The sequence below is a fragment of the Pavona decussata genome, unplaced genomic scaffold (assembly GCF_977016875.1).
Source record: "Pavona decussata unplaced genomic scaffold, jaPavDecu1.1 SCAFFOLD_595, whole genome shotgun sequence".
Lineage (NCBI taxonomy): Eukaryota > Metazoa > Cnidaria > Anthozoa > Scleractinia > Agariciidae > Pavona > Pavona decussata.
The window spans coordinates 14,007-35,000 of record NW_028145859.1 but is presented as its reverse complement, the minus strand read 5'-3'; the positions used below and the strand labels follow the sequence as shown (position 1 = coordinate 35,000).

Genomic DNA, 20,994 nt, shown 5'->3' with positions numbered 1-20,994 from the left:
ACTTCTCCGTCCGAATCACCTATCTCAAGGCCCTTAAATCAAACGGTGAGTTTCAACAAGTTTAAACAGCCGCGGTCCGTGTTAGATTGGTTGTTAAATTTTCCTCTCATTCTGTATTTATTATTTAGACATCTTCGAGAACGACACCAATTGTTCCACGAGGGCAAGAGCGCCCACGGATTTCCATAGAGAGATCTCGATCTCGCTCTGAAAACTGTAGCCGTCGTGACAGTGAATCTGGACTTGAAGATACTTCGCCGACTTTCCCATGCGTCGCCTCCAATAATTCCAATCGCTCGCGTTCAATTCTGCCACCGAACGGCCAATCAACTCCAGTCAACACGCCACTGTCTACTGTCAATGCAAGAGGATCTGATAGAGGAAGTTGTTGCGACCACGAGAGGCAGTTTGACGCTCTTCAAAGAAAACTTGCTGCTCTCACAGAAAAAATTGACAACTTGCAAGGGTCATCCAACACTGTTTTGCCACAAAGGAGAAATGAAAACCTTCCAAGAGATATGGTGGTGAGTATTAAGGATTTTGTTGCTGATTTCATGCGCACACGTGTCATCACAATGGGCGGCCATTTTGGTTATTTTTAGCTGCCCGAGTGGGAGGGGGTGGGGGGAAGGGGGGTGGGAGAGATGGTGGCGATTGTAGTGGGTGAGACATAAAGCCCACTTGGATTACTCTCAACTTCTTTGCGATGTTCAAATCCAGCCACATGTATAATTACTTAACAGCCAAATTTTCGTTTTGCACATTATCTTTGCCGTCTGCTTGTATCTCAGGACTTCGCAAGATTTAGTTTCCAAACTTATTCCTTGACCAAATTACAGCGGTTACTGATAACACACGACCTATCACCTTCAAAAGACTCCGATAAAGTGGGAAAACAAAATTATGAAGTTGAAATAAAAAAAGTTGATTATCTTTCTTAAGTCTTCTCCTGAAGCTATTGTCCGTTTACTTCAAAAGGTATTCCTTACTTCTAAAAAAAAAAAGACTTCTGTTATAGACCCACTCCATGTTTAAGTGGAGAGAAAGGTAGCACCCTCTGCAGGTGAGAAGTACAGAAGGTATAAGACCTGTTTTCTTTCAATGAGCTGCAATTCTCAAAGTTTGCCATTTTCTTTCCCAAATTAAAGGAGAAGGTCACTCCAAAAAGCTTGCTTTTTTGTCTCCACTTATAGCAAGTAAACATTGGGTTTTTCTACCTGAACCAAACTATCAGCCTCTAAAGTGCCTGCATGCTATCCTGAAGAAATTTGCCTCAGAAGAAGCCCAAAATTTGACTTTGGAGCTGCCATTTTAAAACTGTACACGGTAGCCAGGCAGTCTTTATGTGATGCCATTTCCTCGAAAACAAAATTAGTGGGATGAGAAGATTAGAGTTGACAAAAAAGGCATTTTTTCGAGTGACCTTCTCCTTTAACATCCTCACATGGGATGCCTCTGTCAATAGTTATTGTATGTCACTTCCTGAAAATTCTTCAAAAATTCCCTTACTTTCACATCCTCTCCCTTGTTTAACGATAGTTTGCTATGGTCAAAGTGTCTGAAGGATCTATGGCCTGACCAGGGTCAAACAGGGGTTTTTACTTTAGCGCTCCTCTTTTCTTGCGATTCTACAGTACTTAACACTGTATGTTGTATTTGACATGTATTTTATGCAGGCATGTGTGCATAAAGTTGTGGCAAAGTTGAGAGAGAAAGACCCACCAACACAGTGGACTTTTGAACAAGATCAAAGGTAAGAAATTGTATACAAGGCATAACCTGTAAGTAAGCAGTAATAATTTATCCTTTGTGCACATTTTAATAGAGGATTTTGCATTCTCCATAAATTCCCTGCAGTACCCTGATCGAGCTAACATCCTGATAGTGCAACTGTTTTTGTGGCCACATATTTCTGGTGGTCACTGGTGATACCTTAACAAGTTCCTGTAGATTATGATCTCAAAATTTCTTTGAGGTGATAGTTGATGTCAGGGGCTTCATCAACTATCACTATGTAGCAATAAATATTTGGGTCTGATTATAACCTTCAGATAACATTGCTTAAGGGGGCACTATACTGTATACAATAATTATCATTATTTTTGCTGCTTTCATGTCAAAATGGTGTTGAAACTGACAATAAACTACACTGCTCACATATCAATGCCCCTACAACACCATGAGTGAGATTGAATGAATAGTTGAAGGAAAGTCAAAAAGCATAAATTAGTAAGTGTTAAAAGATTTTACAACTATTTCTTTTAACTTTGTGCATTTCAAAATCATCTCATGATCATGTCCTAACTGTACATACTGTAGTGCCCCTTTAAGATTACTGCCTTTCCATCCCAAGTCCCATACTTGTATGATATAATGATAAACTTGGAGCTGCAAAGAAGTCTGATTGATGGACGAGAAGACCAAACACATACATGTACCTACAGTGTAAGTGCTCCATCAAACCATGTATCTAGTTAGTCACAGAGAAAGAACATACAGAACGTGTACATGTATTCTTTTTACTTTTCAGTTTTAATGATGACACTAATCATGAGGTCACCCGAGCAATTGAGAGAGGCGTTCGGGCAGCATCAGCTTTCAAAGAGGCCGATCCTGTTCTATTAGAGCGTAAGTATAGATGATATGGCTACATCTACATGGACAGTGGAATTTGGATTGCTAAACCTTTATGGGAAACAAAAATTGGTACAAGAAAATAACTAAAATTAAAATTTGTTGACTGAGCGGAGGGAAACAACTTTTGGTGCAAGAAATCAGGAGGTTGGAGATCAAGTCAAGGGTTTGAGAAATCCAGATTCCACTGTATTACTATTTATAACCAGACATAACTAATCAAGAGTTAATGACATCAATTACTCACTGATGGGTTATCAATAATTAGTAATCAACTGGTTAGTCATGAATTGATTGTTGGTGATGATCAATGAGTTATTGATGACCAGAAATTTTGTGACCTATCTATGACATCAATGACTTGATTCATTGAGGCTTTTGATTATACAGTGATTAACCTATCTATTACTCGTCAATATTACTCATTGAATTCACATATATTCTTATTCTGCACATGTACAGGGGTTTCATTAAGTTTTGAAGTAGGGGGGCACCTACAGGAGAGTAGCTAGGCAGAAAATTACACTTGAAGTGAATTTCTTTATGTTCAATTTGAAAGTAGGCAGGTACTGACTCTTGTGTATCCTGGTACCGGTACCCGGTTCCCGCCTTCTAATGAGAACCCTGCATGTATACACATGCATCCTATGATTTATTGGTATTTTTCTTCATCATAAATGACTTTCCAGTTAAAAAGTAAATGATTAGGTGAAAGGTTGTGACAATTATGATAGGCAAGAGGAATTGTACAGGAAGGATAAAACGGGGAAAGAAACTGAATTCATAAGAATCCAAGACTTGTCCAGGTATAACAATGTATAGGCCAACAATTTGAAAGATAAAACGGAATGTAGTTTTTTTTTCGTGTATTATATCAATGACTAATTAATGTCATCAATCACTGTTCAATGACTTAAGAAAACAGGGTAAACTCCAGCCTAATGGGCCACTTGGCTTGTTTGCAGACTTTATTGTTAGGACCTTTATACAAGAACCATATTGCCATTTTAACCAGTTTATTGTTACATGGTCAATGTTTTTAATTACTTCTGTCACAGGTGCCATAAAAACGTACTACAAGACCCTCAAAGCCAAGTCTAAGAGAGTTTTGACATGTGTGAGGAAGGAAGGGCTGCCTCAAGTGGCTAATAAACAAGAGGAAAGTGTGATAACTGCAAGAAGGAACCAACGGTGCCACAATGTAAGTTATCAAAACCAGACACCTTAAGCATACAATTATGTTTTGAAGCAACTTTACATGTGTATTAAGGTGGTACTGGACGCTAATTTTCGCATTTTTGTCACATATCTACGTGAATCATATTTGTTGAAATACTTGTTCAATTTTTATCATATTTTCACATGTAAAACGTTTATGTATGTAGTTCCTGCAAAAAACATTTTCAATATGAAAGAATGAAAGGAATTTGTGAAATTTGAGCTCTCAATGGGCGTGGTTGATATCTTCCCAATTCGTGTTTTCGAATGTAGCTTAAAGAGAATTCATTCCACTTATTTAAGCTTGGGCCATCTGACACATATCATTAAATTCTAAACTTTGGTAGGAGTACGTCACAGAAAAGTCAAATGGAAACGAATTACCACTAGAAATGTCATCAATGCACCCTTACGAAATAGGCAATGAGGCTATGAGTCTCGCATTCGCAGCCATCTGACGTACTCGCACAAAAATTTTCCTTCACTAATGTAGTTTACGTCTGCCAAGTTTCTAGTCCATGCTATAAATCAATGAAGAGATATTGCACTGATCCAACTCCCACCTTTCTATCAACATGTATTTTTTTTTTCAAAATTGCGCTGGAATCGTCAAAAAATCAGCTCGAAAGCTTTCGTCGGCTTGGATTCAATGGCAGCCATGTTTTTTTACGCCTGTAATAACAGTTTACAGCGGTAAATCATCAAAAACGGTCCTTTTTAGGCCCTTTCTTTCCTTTTTTGGGGTGCTATTTTCCCCGCGAAACCAATCAGGAGAAGCGATTATAAACAATGACACCTCTGCATAGCAACGGCACCCGCAACAGAACCCCAACAGTGTGACGGCGTTGAATCAAACAGGCAAACACGTGTGATCGAAGAAGCTAGTTTAGAGGGGAAATATACGTTTAAAAAAAGGGAAAAGTATAAGTGATGCCGCCGAGAAAGCGGTTACACACTATGAAGGAGAAGTCCGAAAAGGCTAACGAAGCTTGTGGTTCAGGATCACAGTCGAGGATAGGGCTAGATTTTGATAAGTTGAGGGAAGCTGGCTGGAGAATCACGCATTTCTCTTCTGTTTTCTCCTGGCTTCGAGATCGCCGTTAGACTGCGAGCAGTCTCTGTCTTCTCCTAATTTTTGGAGCGCGCATCTAGCGCACAATAGATCTAGCGAGCGGCGAAGCCGCATAATTTTACCGTCACTTTTCGTGCATGATATGAGGGGGGAAAGTACGGCTGGTCGCAGTCATAGATCGCCGTTCGTTGGATTACGCAAGGCGACCCGTATCCGTTCGGCGTTCCAGCAAACCTGAAAGAAAAATATTGGAATAGCGTGTGCTGTTAAGTAGTTGGCTAGGCGGTGAAAATAAGAAATAGCGTTTATTCGTAAAATTATCGCGCCAAGAAGCGAATTGCGATATTACTACAAACAATATTAATCATGTAATAGACTGCTGAGATGTTCAAATTACCGGTTTTGAGGAAATTTCCGGCGTCAAAAGCGTCCATGTTTCCATTTCCTAAATTGTCACCACTGAGTTGATCGCAAAAGATGATGTCTTTAGCGAAGACAATAATTTTATTTCATCCATCTAGAGATCCAGAACGGTCTCATCTTTCACGTAAAAGAGAGCAGTATTGACAGATCTCTCAACATCATACTCTTTGGGGAATTGTACACGAAGACAACACAAGGATTTTCGCAGTAGGCAGTCCGTGTTTTTTTCCGCGAAAGACCCCGTAGAAACCAAACCTCTCTCGCTTTAACTCGTGAACGCTTCAGTCTTGATCTCTGAAATTTGGCGTACATGTCCCATTCTAAGTAATCTCCCATATGTTTAAAAAAGGTCATGATCCGAAAGATCCGATTTAGCCTCCAGTACCACCTTAATAACAGCATATTAGCCTACACATGAACTAAAATGCAGTGTGTGACTTGTAACAGTTAAATCTGTTAGTGAAATCTCCATACAATATAAAGGACCAGTTATATTAGGTTCATGGCTTTTACTAGACTAATACTTTGCACTTTTGCTTTTTTGAGATTCTGAACAGAGAAAATTTTTTCATTGCATGCAATCTGATATATTTTGCATTGCTTACTTGATGTTTTTTGTCTTATTGCCCAAAACCACGATTGTAGCTGCTTTTGTTACTTATTAATTTGTATATTTCACGTATTTGCAGAAACTCAAGTCTCGTCGAGCAGCGCTGAGGCAGTCACTATACTCAGAAGAAAAAAAAAGGAAACTGGAGGAAGTACTCTCCATTGACTACATGTCACCCGAAGAGAGCGTATATGAGTCAAATTCAGATGAAGATCAAGAGGGACAAGGTAGAATGACAAAGTTGGTTGTGAAACGGTTTGAATGGCGCTCGGATGAATTGACGAGGGAACTGAAAAGTCTGGACAGAAAAGCAAACAGAGCAAGAAGTGAGCGGGGAAAGCGGATGATGGTCAAACGTGAGGAAGGAGGTTATGTTGCAAACAGCCTCCGTTGCTATCCGATGTCTGCGCCAGCATGGGCCTTAAGTGCACGTGCTGACTTGCGAGATTACTGACTTGCGATCTTGAACTCGTGTCTTATGATTAATAACAGACCAGCGCCCAGTTGTTCGAAGCCCGATTAAGCTAATCCTGGATTAACGTGAACTTTGATTAGAGTTTAATTGCTAATCAATGAAGATTCTTCAAAAAAGACTTTTGTCCTTCAGTATTGACATAGACTTTTCTGTACCTTAAGCTCATTTTAAACGAGCAAGATAAAAACCTTGGTTAACTTTTAATCGCGGATTAGCCTTAATCGCTTTCAAACAACAGGGCCCAGGGGTTTCAATAATATTTTTGGGTCAGTTCTCAGGCAGGCAAAACTTTTTGAAATGAAGTTTTCAATAACACAAACTTTTCACTAAATGGTCAAACCAGCCTGCAAAACCATCCTCACAGCCAGTCAATTTAGCTCAATTTGCCTGGTGCTTAGCTCTTAATGAAACCCCTGTAACAGATTTCATAGTCAAAATTCTTCCTTGAATTTTGATATAGATACACTGTATATATGATTGATATAGATATTATTTTATTCATTATTTGTTGGCAGGAATGTTTCTTATTATGGAAACAACCCAAAAAAATTTTTTCTAAGTGTCAAAGTGACATACCAAATCAGCTTTCAAATGAAAACATGTTATCTTCATAAGTGAAGAGATCACCATTTCTATGGTTACATGATGAATCATGCCTTTTACAGCGAGAGTGAAATGGTTTAGTATTTCATTGGTGTTTATAATAGTAAATATCTAATTACATGGCCGTTTGGAGCTATGAAATTTCTCTTTGAGCGTTGAAAAATATTTCACAAGTGAGGGCAGCGAACAAGTTAGATTTTTTTCAACACTCAAAGAGAAATTTCATATCTATGCATGGCCATTTTATATCAATCCAGTTTGATCTGTAATTATGATAATCACAGTTATGTTTTTCAAATGATAGTATCTGGACTGGAGCTTGCGTAAGGACGGTGCCTACTATTGCTACTGCGAATCGTGAGATACTCAGGTTTCCTATGGGTGGTGCATACTACTACGGGAATATTTAAATTGCGCGGTTTAACACTCTACGGAGAAAGCAGAACTTAGCAAATGCTTTTCGTATCTCTAAAGAAAATTGGGGGTAACCATGCACTTTTCAGAGATAATTATGCTTCAATTTAGGAAAAAATCCCATACATTGTTTTATATTTTGGCGCTTTTTAGAGATATTATTGCTCAATTATCTCTGAAAAATGCTTGGTTACCCCCAATTTTCTTTTCGGATTCCAATAGGCCTTGCTAAGATCTGCTTTTCCCGCATAGTCATAAATCGCACAAATATACTTTGGTATTAGTAGGCACGGTACCGTCCTTAACATATGTGAAAGCAAGCACCAGCTACAGTGTATGGTAGCTTGATCTCCCTCTTGCCCATGGCCAAACTCTGTTTGAATTAAGTAAGTTACAGTTTTTGTGAATTTGATCCAAGATTGTATTTGGTTTTGTTAAAAACCAACTTCTTAATTTCTTTTGAAAAAAAAAAAAGAAAGGAAGACTTGTTTACTTGTGGAAAAATTAGTTGAAATGTGTGTTAAATTGAGTAAAGTTTCATCATTAGAGTTCTAATTAACTGTTGTGGCTTCAAGAAGCATATAAAACCACTTTCCTTGATTGAATTCATGTTTTCCACATTTTTAAACTAGTTAGATAGAGTTAAAGTTAGGCTGAAATTTTAATTTATTATAGTTAACAACACATTTAGGAGCTCTTACTGTTAGGTAAAAATATTTTGAAGCAACATTTTTAAAGTATTGTAAAAAAAATGCAGGATTTATAATAAAACATTTCTCAACCTTGTACATTCATGAGTGGAATTTCTGTTTGACTTGTCTTTCAAATCTGCTACTTAATCATTCAAATACAATTATTAATATGAATCAAAAACAATTTTGATGAGTTAAATACCTTACTATAAGCCATAAAGGCACATAAAGAAACAAGAAATTGCAGAATTTTGAAAAAACAATTATTTCAGACAAACCCAAATATATATTCCCCTAGTTTGAAGATGACGTAAGATCCACATTTGCCCACATCAAATGTCATCTTTAAACACCTTTGTCTGTATTTAAACGGAACAAATGTGATATTTGTCTTAGATATACATCACATTTGGTCATATTTGTCATTGGAGCAAATGCATCATTATCCTATTTATCTCAAGGATAAATACCATATTTGTCTGTCAATTAAATATGGACAAATATGACAAATGTCATATTTGACTCATATTTACACAGCATTCATCTCAAGTCAAATCTAATTTTTCACCCAGTGGAAAACCACCTGAGAAAATCGAAGCTCGCACTGAAGTGCCTCGAGAAAATATAGCTATCTGGCCAACAAAAAGATAGACGGAACTCGTACAAAGTAATTGTTCTCAGAAACATCAGATCTAGAGCCGCTTAAAAAACCATTTAGTTTCATAAAAGATCCAGACTTCTTGCAAGCAACAAGGCACTAGATGCGTTTGTCAAAACACTGAAGAAAGATCGTGAAATTGCTTCCGTAGTAAACAAAGAAACACTCACCCGAGAAATCGTTGAAAAGCACTGATTTCCAGTCTTTCAGCTCGGCCCAGCTTACACAAGAAATCCTTCGCAGCTTTAAAATACTGCTTGGATTTAGCTTTTGGTGCTAGAAATTTGTAGAGAATTTTGCCGGAGCGATTGGCGCACAAGACGAGTACTCAATTTTTTACTGAGCTTGATGCAAAACGCTCTCGATTTCATTCAAACTTGAACAAAGCTGCCACTTTCATTCATGCCGGTCCGCGCGCGGGAAAATGTTACAAGTTTCTTATGTATTTTATTTTTTATTTTTTTTTTTGACAAATAAAGTTTAGCTTTTCTGCTATAAATCTGTGCTTTGTTATCAATGTGTTGAATAATAAAACAATTATCCTGCTCAATCTTGCGGAATATCGCCTGATTCTAGCCAACTCGGCCTACTGCATCGTCGGCTAAGTATCAGGCGATATTCCGCGCGATTTCGCAGGATAATTGCAAATTGTAAGAAGAAGTAGCGAGTTGAAAGCACTTGCATGGTCACCATGACTGATTTCAGTTTCTCAACTGAACAAATGTCAATCCTATCCAAGTTTTTAGCTTTGACACAAATAATCCGGCTTTTTCTGATTCCTGTAAGAAACACGAAAACTAACGTTTAGGAATTTCCTTTCTAGCTGCAGCACTTGATTTCCGTGTATTTGTAGTACAAACAACCCGGCTTAAACAGCAGAACCCCAAAGAACTTGAAAGAAGTCGTTGTTTTTGGACACAAAATTAAGAAACCAACGGAATGTAGAACTGGCGTGTTTAGCCAGCCTCCATTGTAACAAATCAGCATTCAAAAAAATTTTGCCTTCTGCATTGCATTGTTATTGTCTGGGCAGTTTGCTGCATATGCTCTAAAATATAACTGCAGAAAGGATGAGGAACTGGTAAGGTTATTACGTTCATACACTAAGCAGATTTTTATACATGCTATGAAAAAAATTGGAGCTTCGCTTTTAGGCTTGGCTATATATATATATACATATATATATATATATATATATAGATTCTCAGAGTTGGATTATTTGGTTGAAGACATTTATTGCTACTCAGAGTTTCATGCTTCTTGCGAAGCAATCATCAGGCAACTGTCAAAAATAACGGATACATGTGAAGATATACAAAATTTGAAAATACAGAACAATGCCTAGTGGCGTGACATAGACGGATATGATAGGTCTAGACCTATCATATCCGTCTATCCTATCATATCCGTCTATCCGTCTTTTGAAGCCTTTAAGAAGGGACTTTAAGGAAATCTGCTGAATCTGCTAAAGTTTGCATTGACCAGTTTGGCCTTGTTGTAACCACATCCAGTCAATCTGATCTGTTTGAGATTGCACGATCTCACGCTATGCTATTGATCACATCAATTTTCAACGACCGCCTATATCCGTTTGATTTAAACAATCGTGCATAACACTCTATACGATTCAAAATTTTGCACCTTTTGATTCAAACTTATGCTAAATTGAGTGACACAAATTGACTCACTTACATTGTGTGGTGTTTCACTCGATAGTATTTAACGTTTGGAGTCGGTGAGGCTGATGCTCCAAACAAAACAACAACAACAAAAAAAAAGGGTGGAAAAGTAAGCGAGTTTAAAGAAAACATGGGCGCTATCCCACGGGCTACCTTGTGTGCTTCCTATCAGTAAATCAGGTATACATCAATTGTGTGATGACAAAACAAAAACACATGCCGTCAATAGGTGTTATCAAGCGTTCAATATATACGGGTACTTATCCGGAGAAAAGTGTTCAGTCTTTTTTTTTTTTGCTCAATGAGTGTGTTGGCACCATTTTACTATTGTATCCATTATCATGTTATGCCATGTTGTTTAAAAGCATAGCAGAGCAACGCCAATTGCTGTCGCTTCCTTAAGATGTTGGTGAGGTGTATTTCGAGAGTCATGAAAAGTGAAATGAAAACCTTTGCCATCAAATGCGATGTAACAACTGACATGGCCTCCACATCACCTAATATCTATGGTGTTTACACCATTCGCTTGGGTACATGAAGGTTACTCCAAACCTTCGAGGGGCTACTTTTTGCCGAATATTTATTTTTCGATCAAATTAAAGTTAATTACTTAAACTTACATTTTCAAAAACAAATTATTTAAAATCTTAAAACACGCGCGAGAACATTGAGAAAAAGGTATTTTCGTAAAAAAGTTAATAAGTTTTCAAGGTGACATAATCTCTGTAAGGCGTGGACTCCCCAGCGACCTTTTCGCGGCGACGGCTTCATTTCAACTTATTAGCATTTTTTGTTTACACTCGAGTTTGAGTGCTGTGGTTTTGGAAATAGGCAAGTCAATTTCTTATCACTTTGCATCACAGAAGGTGCTAAGTATCTTGAATCTTCCTAGACCAGTGAGCAATGTTTCGTGGACTGCACATACGAAGGCTCCTGAGAAAGCTGTAAACGAGCTCCTCGAAAGAGAACTCAAAAACGCGATGCTACAACTGAAAAGACACAGGCGTACTTCTTCTGTTCACTGATTCAACTTGAAAAGTGGGAAATTCCTATCCTTTTAATGCTATAAATGTAGTTTAATTGATATTGAAAGCCTTATTTATTATATTTTCAATCTTGTATAATAGAACGTCGATTTGAACTTCATTTTCATTTGAAAAATTCAAGCGAGTTTTTTTATTATCCTGCACGCATGGAAATTATGCGTCAGTCATTAACGTGTAACCAAAAGTTTGAAAATTCATATCTTTTGAACTATTGAACGAAAGAAAACCATGCTTTAAAACGTTGTTTAATGAACTATTTGAAAACGTACTACCGAAAGTAGCTACACGTTTAGTTTGTCTTACAATTCCAGTGTGCGTAACTACCTCTCTGTTGATGCGTGTTACGTGATACTTAAGATGCAAAATGTTCAAAAATCTATAGCTCGGGTTTAAATCATCGTAAAATTCTCGTTTTTGTACCAAAATAAAGCTATTGAAATGTGCTATGAGATGCAATGAGATATTATTATGCGCGTTTGCTTTTTATTGAAAAATATTCGCATAAACTTCTGTTTCCGGTTTTGTTTACAAGTTCACGATTCACGCTGCGCACTTGTACTTTTTACTGATTTCACCTTGAAACTGTGCAACTCTTATGTTGTTATTGCTGTAAATGTACTTTCATTAAATTTAAAAACCTTATATTTTGTAGTTTCAATATTCTATAAAAGACTGTTCATAAAAACTTCATTTTTAATTGAAAAATGGAAGCGAGTTTTTATCATGTGGAACGCGTATGAAATTATGCGTACTCATTAACGTGTAACCCGGCAAAACGGTTTAAAAAGTCGTATCTCTCGACATATTCAACAAATAAAAAATATAAAACCATGCTTTTAAACCTCATTTATTACATCGTCGAGCCAGCTGGTTAAGTGTAGGAGATTGCCTTTGGGGGTTCTAGTATTCTTGCACATCTTGGTTTATAAACCAAAATACGCTCATCAATTCGAAGACTTGCAATGTTACTGAACACAAACAAAACTTACCCGACAGCTTTCATGTCGGCCACTAGTGCCTCCCTATGATGCTGCATTGGCGCTTGCTTGTCGGTTTATCTTCTTTTCTTTTCGTTTCTTTTTTGTTAAACGTTTTTTCCCCTAGGTAATACCGAAAACGTGCTCGCAGAAGCTAACTGGGAAAAACATGACTGAAAAACTATAACTTTCCCGTGAAGCACCATTTTGCTTCCTGTGAACGTCAGGGGTTCTACTATGTTATTGGCTGGCGGCTCACAGTGTGAGCCCGGTGTTGACATAATTGTCCGAGAAGGCGTGACATGCTTCTAAATCTTTAGAAGGCGAAAACTCGCAATACGATTTCTGCAAGATGCCTCCTCTTCAAATGAATTAATAGGGTATGTAGAATTAACGAAATTTCGTGAAATTTGGCCCGAAAGTTATCTGAACAACGAGGAACAAAAGGGTGTCGGCATTTTTTTTTAAATCAAATACTTCCCTCCTGGCGGCCTCGGAAAGCAACACGTTTGCAAATTCTTTTTAACTGGAACTTGACAGATATATTAAAAGAAAACCAATAGGAATACGGGGAAATGCTCACACCCTTTGAGAGATTGATGATTTGTGATTAACACTGTGCAGCTACATTTCGTCAGAGATCACGTTTGATACCCGATTAATTCGACGAATGGCGCTCTGTCATTTTACTGTTTACCGGCTTCCTTCGCCTTAGCAGAGGAATAACCAAAATAGCTTATAATTTTATCGAATTCTGCATTAAATAAGCTTTTTATCGATATATAGATTGTGGTGGTTTCCTAAAAAACAACGCGCGTACGAATTTTTTTCGGGAAGGCACCCGCGAAGGTTTGGAGTAACCTTAAGTTTTCAGTAAAGCATTTGAACAGACGAAAATGTATTAGCTTATACAAAAATGTCCTTAACAGGCCACACAACTATTTACGAGCACGGAAGAAAACATTTAAGTGTTGTTCTCGTTAAGAGCCCCTTTGGAGCCACAAAATTGTTTTGACCCCCCTTTGCCACAATCGATTGTTGCGACAATTGTACAGAATAAAAAGTAGATAATCAGTGCTTATGAAGGGGGAATACAACAACAAGCGAGACACCTTGAAACATTCGCGTTTTCCTGATTTGGATAAAGCAGTATCAAAGTGGTTCAAGAAAGTACAAAGCACTAACGTCCCAGTAAATGGTCCACTATTGGAAGGAGAATCTCGGTATTACACCGAGAAACACGGCCATGAAATCTTCAAGGCAAGCAGCGAGTTTCTAGCCAGACTCAAAGAAAGGGAAGGCATAACAAGCCAGGTTATCAGCGGAGAAGAGATTAGCTATAGTGTCGACCCAAATGAAGTCGGGACATGGAGCGAACGTCTTCAAGACATTTGCCGTGGCTACGATCCGAAAGATCGGTTTAATGTTGATAAGACTGGTTTATTGTGGAAAGCTAAACCAACACAAACCCTTAACTTTAAGGGCCAGAAGTGTAGTGTGGGAAGCATGGTAAAGAGCCTGTCACTATCATAGCGTCTTGTAAGCAGGATAGTACAGAAAAGCTACCACTCTTACTTATCGCAAAATATGCCAAGCTCCGGTGCTTCAGAGGAAGTAAGATGGATTTGCTTCCAGTCATCTACATATCCCAAAGAATGCCTGGACTTGCAATGTGTTGTTCGCAGAACGGGTTCGAAAAATCTAGCGCAAGATGAAAGCAGGGAATCGGTATATCCTGCTGTATATTGGCAACTGCACGGCACACGTGTCAGTTCATTACCTCACAAACACAATAATCTTCTCGCCAAACTGTATAAATAAGCTTCAGCCGGCAGACCAAGGAATAATACAAAATATGAAAGTCCACCATCGCCAGACAATGATTCGAAAGATGTTGCAATACTTGGACAAGGATAAGCTTGTCAAAGCAATAGATTTTAAAGGGCGCTGCAATAACCCTCATTGACGAATGTACCATTCAACCAGTTTGCGAGTCTAGATGAAGACGTTGTTATCGAAAAGCAGCTAACGGGAAAGGATGCGACAAGGGAAGCTTTAGAGACAGTTCAGCAGGACCATTCTCAGGCTAGCTATGAAGACTAGGTACGAGACTTCAAGTATGGCGGACGTGTTTTTTCGTCGCTCCGCTGTTGCCTGCTTAAGAATTTGTTTTCGGCTATGACAAACAATGTTTTAAGCCGCTAATATGAGTGCAGACGAATCCCACTTATCACCCACAGAGAGAAGACGACAAAAAAGGTCAAGGCAACGTAATTGAAGTTCGCAAACAGACGAAGAGGTCGTTACAGAAGAAACCAATCGTCTTGGCTGCTCACTGTGCGGCAACAAGTTACAACAGATAGAAGAAAAGTTGGACAAAGTACTCTTGTTGCTACCGGAATTCGAACGACAGAAAGAGAAAATCGCGCAACAAGAAGAAAGCTTACAGTTTATGCAAAATGAGGTAAATGAACTACAAGAAATTGTCAAGTCAATATCAGCAGAATTAAACGATGCGAAGAAAAAACTAGCCAATGTAAGCGAACTAAAAAGGCGCCAAATCAAACAAGAGTGCTTTACCCGACGAAGCAATGTCAAATTCTTTGGCATAAGGGACAACCACGAAAAGTCACCTAGCGTCACCCAACAAACTCTAAGCTTTCGAGTTTTGAGATGAAAATTTCTCAACGCGACGTCGACAAAATTAAATTTGAGAGAGTCCACCGTATCTCTACAAGAGCAAATACGGAGCAGAGATCAAAGCCAAGACCGATTAAAGCAAAAGTATCCTGTTTCCAAGACAAAGAATTCATCAAGGCTCAAATCAAAAACCTACGGAAAGGAGCCAAACTTGGAGTAGCTGACGACTTTCCGAGAGAAGTTTGCGAAGTGAGGAAGGAGCTTCAACCAGTCTTGAAGAAGGCAAGACAGGAAAAGAAACTAGCATTTTTTTAACATCGAAAAACTCATTATCGAAGGCGGGATTTACCAGGGATCGCAAATGAAACGTTTCCCGTTTTATGGACAACTAATGAAAAGCGGGTGGTCAACTGCGCGAAGAGGGAGGTAGTAGTCATTGCCAAAACTTTCAGCCGCTTGAGTTTGTCTGGCCAAGTCAAAAGTTGTGCTGACTGAAAATTTAGGTGCGTAAGTATTCGTGTTTAGTGTAAATAGTTTTCTTTGACAAACTATATCATAGCGTTGTTTCGTATATGTTTATTTCGTTGATAGTCCAGTGTTTTTACGTGCATTATATTTGTTGTAAGCCGCAAAACGTGAATCTCTTCATTTTTTAGTTTTATATTTGTTTATTCTATTCAACACCCCCTCCGAATTGACAAATTCGCAAATTAGCTGCATCTTTCTGGAATGAGTTTACTGTGTGGTACCGCGCATTAAGTAGGAAACATAGAGTGACGGATCTTAGTGAATGCGAAATAATATACGGTGTCTTAAAAGGCTCGCCTTTGCTTCAAAACCTTAATCACCTTATTCTAATACGGCAAGTATTTCCTGTACATCTGCGCAAAAATTAGCAAAAAAAATCAATTTCCGGATTTTGAGGTCTTCGTCCGAGAAAAAAATGGATCTAGAAAATTTATTGTCACACGTGGAAATAAACTTAATCGCTTTAATATGAAGTGGAGAGATTTTATATAGCGGTAAATTTCATCAATTCTAGTGCACCCTTTTTGCTTTCTTCTCTAATTTATTATTGTAGATGATTATTGTAAGTATAGCTGTAGCGTGTTCCAATAGTTTAAGTATTGAAATGTAATAGTAAGGTATTGTAAACGAAGTATCGTATTGTAGGTTATTAATTTGTAGTGTATTTTCATGTTAGCAATGTATTAACACTTAGTATTGAATTGTAAGTGATGCTTGGTGTGTTTAAAAAAAAATGTATGTTTAGTAGTGCAATTGATTGTTGCTCCGAAATGCATTAGACTAGTAAACGGCTAGCAAGTTGCCTAAATTGGTAGGAGTTGCGTTCAAGTTAACAGAGAAAGAAAAACTCACCGTCGTTTGCTCATATTCTCTGCAAAACCTTAAATTTGGTCATTCACTTTGCTGTTTTTCGGAGGACGGCAAAGAAATGTACCAAAATTTAAAATGCACGTGCAGAGCGATTGTTTTTGCTGTTCATTTTCAGCCATGTTGCTGCCATCGTCGTTGCTTAACAGGGTTCCCTGATGAATTTGGCGCTTGCATAAAAATGTCTGAAAAATCATAACTCAGTCAATATTGATCCTACTAAGAAATTTTTGGCCTTTAAAAATATTTAGACTTTAAGGCTTAGTTGTGGCCCGAAATATTAGAGCGTTTTTAAACAAGTTTTAAAAACCTTGTGCGTGTTAATACGGCGCAAGCGCATGGAAGCACAGCGGCGCAAAGTCATTGCATGTACACGGCTTCAAAACCAAATGTTAAAAAATAATTTCTCTGCGAATATTGGTAGTATTGAAAGGTTTAATGTATCTGTATAAAGCTTGAAACACGTAGCATAAAGAAAAATTATCGATTGTTGCCTAGAGGAAAGCATTTTCGTTTATAAATGATTAATTTTTTGTAAACGACCGTCGAATTACACGTTATGATAATATTTTTTTGTGTAAGAGCAAATTACCGGCCCCAGGGGAAATTGTTTGGAAATTCAAAACTGTGTCAATTCTGCTTCTATAGTAATAATTCTAGTCTCGTTAACAAATGGAAAATACGGAAGATAGTCTTTGGTGTATGGTAGAATTATTCAAGAGCTTTTAAACTTGTGTCTGTTTACAAACACATGAGAGCCGTGTAGTGCGAATGAAAAAAACATGGCCACGAAACAATATTGTACAAAAATTAATCTCTAAACGAATATCGATGGTATCGAGAATTTAATAAACGATAAAAGCATCTGCGTAAAGCTTTAAACACGTAACATAAATAAAATTATCGATTGTTGCCTGGAAGAAAGCATTTTCGTTTACAAATGATTTGTAAACGGCCGTCGGAATCACGGAAACGTGACATTTTCTGCGAGAGCAAGTTAGCTCCCGGGGAAAAATGTTTTGAACCCAAAACTATGTCAATCTGGTCCTATAGTAATAATTCTAGTCTCTCAATGATCGTTAAGAAATGGAAAATACGGGAAAATAGTCTTTAGTGTTTGGTAGAATTATTTCAGAGATTTAAAACCTGTGTGTGTTTACAAACAAAAATGCCATAAGGTGCGAATGAAAAAAACACGGCTACGAAAAAAAATGTTCAAAAATTAATTTCTACACGAATATCGATGGTATCGAGAATTTAATAAACGATTAAAATATCTGTGTAAATCTTGAAACACGTAACATAAAGAAAAATTATCGATTTTTTCCGGGAAGAAAGCTTTTTGGTTTACAAATGATCTGTTGAAACGGCCGCCGTAATCACGTAAACATGGTATTTTTTTGCGAGAGCAAGTAAGCTCCCGGGGAAAAAGTATTGGATATTAAAAACTGTGTCAATTCTGCTCCTAATTAGTAATAATTCTAGTCTCTAAGTAAACGTTAAGAAAAGAAGAATACAGAAACGTACTCTTTGGTGTTTGGTTGAATTATTTCAGAGCTTTGAAACTTGTGTTTGTTTACAAACACATAAGGGTGGTGCGCTGCAAATGAAAAAACACACGGCCACGAAACGAATTTTTCAAAATTAACTTCTCCTCGAATATTGCTGGTATCGAAAGCGATTAAAGTGTCTATGTAAAGCTATTTTAGACTTCTAAAAGTTACCATAACTGATTACGAACGGGTGATATAGGCAAATGTGAGGCTTCTTTAAACTTAAGCTTACTTTTCTTTTCCGGTCGGCCTCCTCTAACTTGCTATCCGTCGCTCTGTTCCACGTTGAACTTTGCTTAATCGTCTCCGCGTTTTTGTTTTCTTTTTCTCTCTTTCTGTCCTGTCCTCGTTCGTCAACATATCCAACGAATACGTATAAATTGCCGTCTTTGTATTTTTTGTTCTTTAGCATTTCTTTTGTAAACGCATCTTGCCAAACTACATGACGAACTTAAGCCTCCGAAAAAAATTATGCAAATTAGGCTAAGGACCGATTGAATCGGTCCATGGCTTATTATTAACTGTAACCTAAGACCACAGATCGCACTATGAGCCCCATCGAAGTGTCGCTTTTAAATATTTGTGGTAGCGCTTCATCTCACTTGTTGATTTCCACAGTGCACGCGGAGAGAAACATTAAACCTCTAACCCGGGCATTTTTTGACGTAAAAAGATTATTTGCGTGGCTGTTCGCGCGAGGACACTCAATCACGTCTGACTTCGCGGGAAGAATAAACCGCCAATTACGAAAGTAGAAACACAACTAAAGCCTCGCATAATTTACTACATAACGTAATATATTGTTCAAACCGTTAAAACTGACATCTTGACAGCATTTACTAAAAAATTGCATGTACATAGCCAAAACAACGGAAATAAAATTACGAGTCGACCGCAACAATACGGCCTCGTAACCGCAATTCCTGATAAGAACACAAGGCCTTTTCTCAGTGTGAAACAAAAGAATCGAGCGCGAAATTACAGGAAGCTTAAAGTCTTTACACTCACTATCCACAATGAGAACTTTAAGGCCAATAATGTAATGTGGTGTGAAAATACACAGCACTCAAAAAATATTCATGCACATAGGTGAAGAACGAAATATTCAGCACAACTTGTTCTTAAATATCCTATTGGTATAGTCCATTTTACAAAGTGGCACAAAGTTCTTTCATCGAGGGACGTTTTTCCGTGTTGTCACAACAAGCCAGTTTTGCTGCCTTTAGCGACTCTGCAGTCGCTGTTGGAAGCAAATCCAGCACGTCCAATGCCATTTTCCCGAAGAAAAAAAAAATGTCCGAAGCCGCTGGATCGCTTGCATTGTGGAAAGTATTAACTCCTGTCTACACCCAAAAGCCGCTGGTAAGTAACTTTATTGTGCTTGGAAGAACAAATGTATACGTAGATTGATTCGTTGTATTCGAAGAGCTGTCTGCATATCTAGGGACGACACTCAAGCGTCAAGAAGCTCAGCGTATTATATTGCGAGATCAGTGCAGTGTTGACTCAACATTTAACTGACACTCTATTGAGGTGGTACTGGAGAATAGATTGACTTAGACTGCAAGCAGTCCCTTCCTGGTCACGCGAAATAGCTGAGCGCGAAAAAAAGACTAGAGCGAACGAGCGGAAGGGGGGGCTCCAGTCTCGCTGCGCTATGAGCACACCATCTCGCCTAACCAGACAGGGACTGCTTGCAGTCTAAGATTGACCCTTTCAGAATCGGTTGGCTATTATTATCCAAATATAAGATCGTTTACAAAGTTTCAGTTCGAGGGGAGTTGAGTTTAGCGAGACATGACCAAATGAAGTTTCGTCTCCAAGGAAAATTGTGCGGGATAATTACCACAACAGACCACTAAAAATGGAATCGCAGTTTACGAAAAACAAAAACAATTAAAAGCCGTGCCAAAAACGTCCCTTTTATAACAACAAATAACTTTTGTTATTGGCAGCGGCTGAGCAGCTGAAATTAAGATACAGGAACTCCTTCATAAGGGGTTGCTTAAATGTGGGTTTGCCTGTATGTGCATCGGTTGTTTAGTTAAGTCGATGTGATAACTTTCCATTCCTTAATTATTTTTGTTCACAGTGACAGGTTTCCAACCGGGCTTATACTATATTCAACAAAGTCGACTATACTAAAAGAACGATCACAAACTGTTTCTCCTTTCCAACATTTGCTTCCAGGGAGATGGTGTCGCGTCGAAAGATTTTATGTGCCTGAAGGCTTCATCCCAAACCTTTTGACTGACATGCATTTCTAAATAGCGCGGGAGAAAAGAGGCACTTACGCCCACCGATATGGGGAGAAACGTTAAGAGTTTTCCATTACAGGAACTATGACATTAACGATGTTGTCACCGCCTTTACCGAACCAGGTAGCGAACCATTAAAATTAAATAAGACTTACCTCGGAGACAAGGAAGTGGCCGAGAAAAACATGCCACTGAATGGACTGGAAGCACTGGAGGCAGCCAAAGAACAAGCTAGAAACGGAATGACTATCAAATCTCCGACTTTGCAACTGCAAATAGTAGTTGGGCGTGGCCAGGGCAGGGCAACCAGAGAATTTGAAATAATCTGGTGACCAGGACTATTCACAAGCAGCATCCACGAAAAGCTAATCTTACGGTTTTACATTTCTAAAGTGCTACTTTAAAAAACTGTTTCTGCTTCATGAATTGAATTCGCTTCATTTATACTATTTTGATCTAACGACCACTTCGTGTTTAAATAAAGCTTCAAAGAAGAGTTGTGCGTTTCAAAACGTATAATTTGGCTGTCAGAAACAAAACGTGTTGCAGGAAAATAATTCTACCTTCAATCGGTCAACTTTTGAGGTCTTTCGAATGGATAAACAAAAAGTAACACAGTTACTGATTCCATTAAATAACATTCTGCC

At 38.1% G+C, this 20,994-nt stretch overlaps 1 protein-coding gene across 1 annotated transcript in view; it reads left to right on the top strand.

The window, feature by feature from the left end:
- LOC146449765 (uncharacterized) overlaps window positions 1-8,237 on the top strand; it is an 8,550-nt gene extending 313 nt beyond the window's left edge. Inside the window, exons 1-6 of the mRNA XM_085101103.1 lie at window positions 1-45; window positions 129-524; window positions 1,677-1,753; window positions 2,531-2,628; window positions 3,693-3,835; window positions 6,037-8,237. The exon at window positions 1-45 is cut by the window's left edge and continues 313 nt beyond it. Of these exons, the coding sequence (XP_084957229.1) occupies window positions 1-45; window positions 129-524; window positions 1,677-1,753; window positions 2,531-2,628; window positions 3,693-3,835; window positions 6,037-6,411 (1,134 nt within the window). The 3' untranslated portion in view covers window positions 6,412-8,237. The remainder of the gene's footprint in view (window positions 46-128; window positions 525-1,676; window positions 1,754-2,530; window positions 2,629-3,692; window positions 3,836-6,036) is intronic.
- The last annotated feature ends 12,757 nt before the right edge of the window (window positions 8,238-20,994 follow it).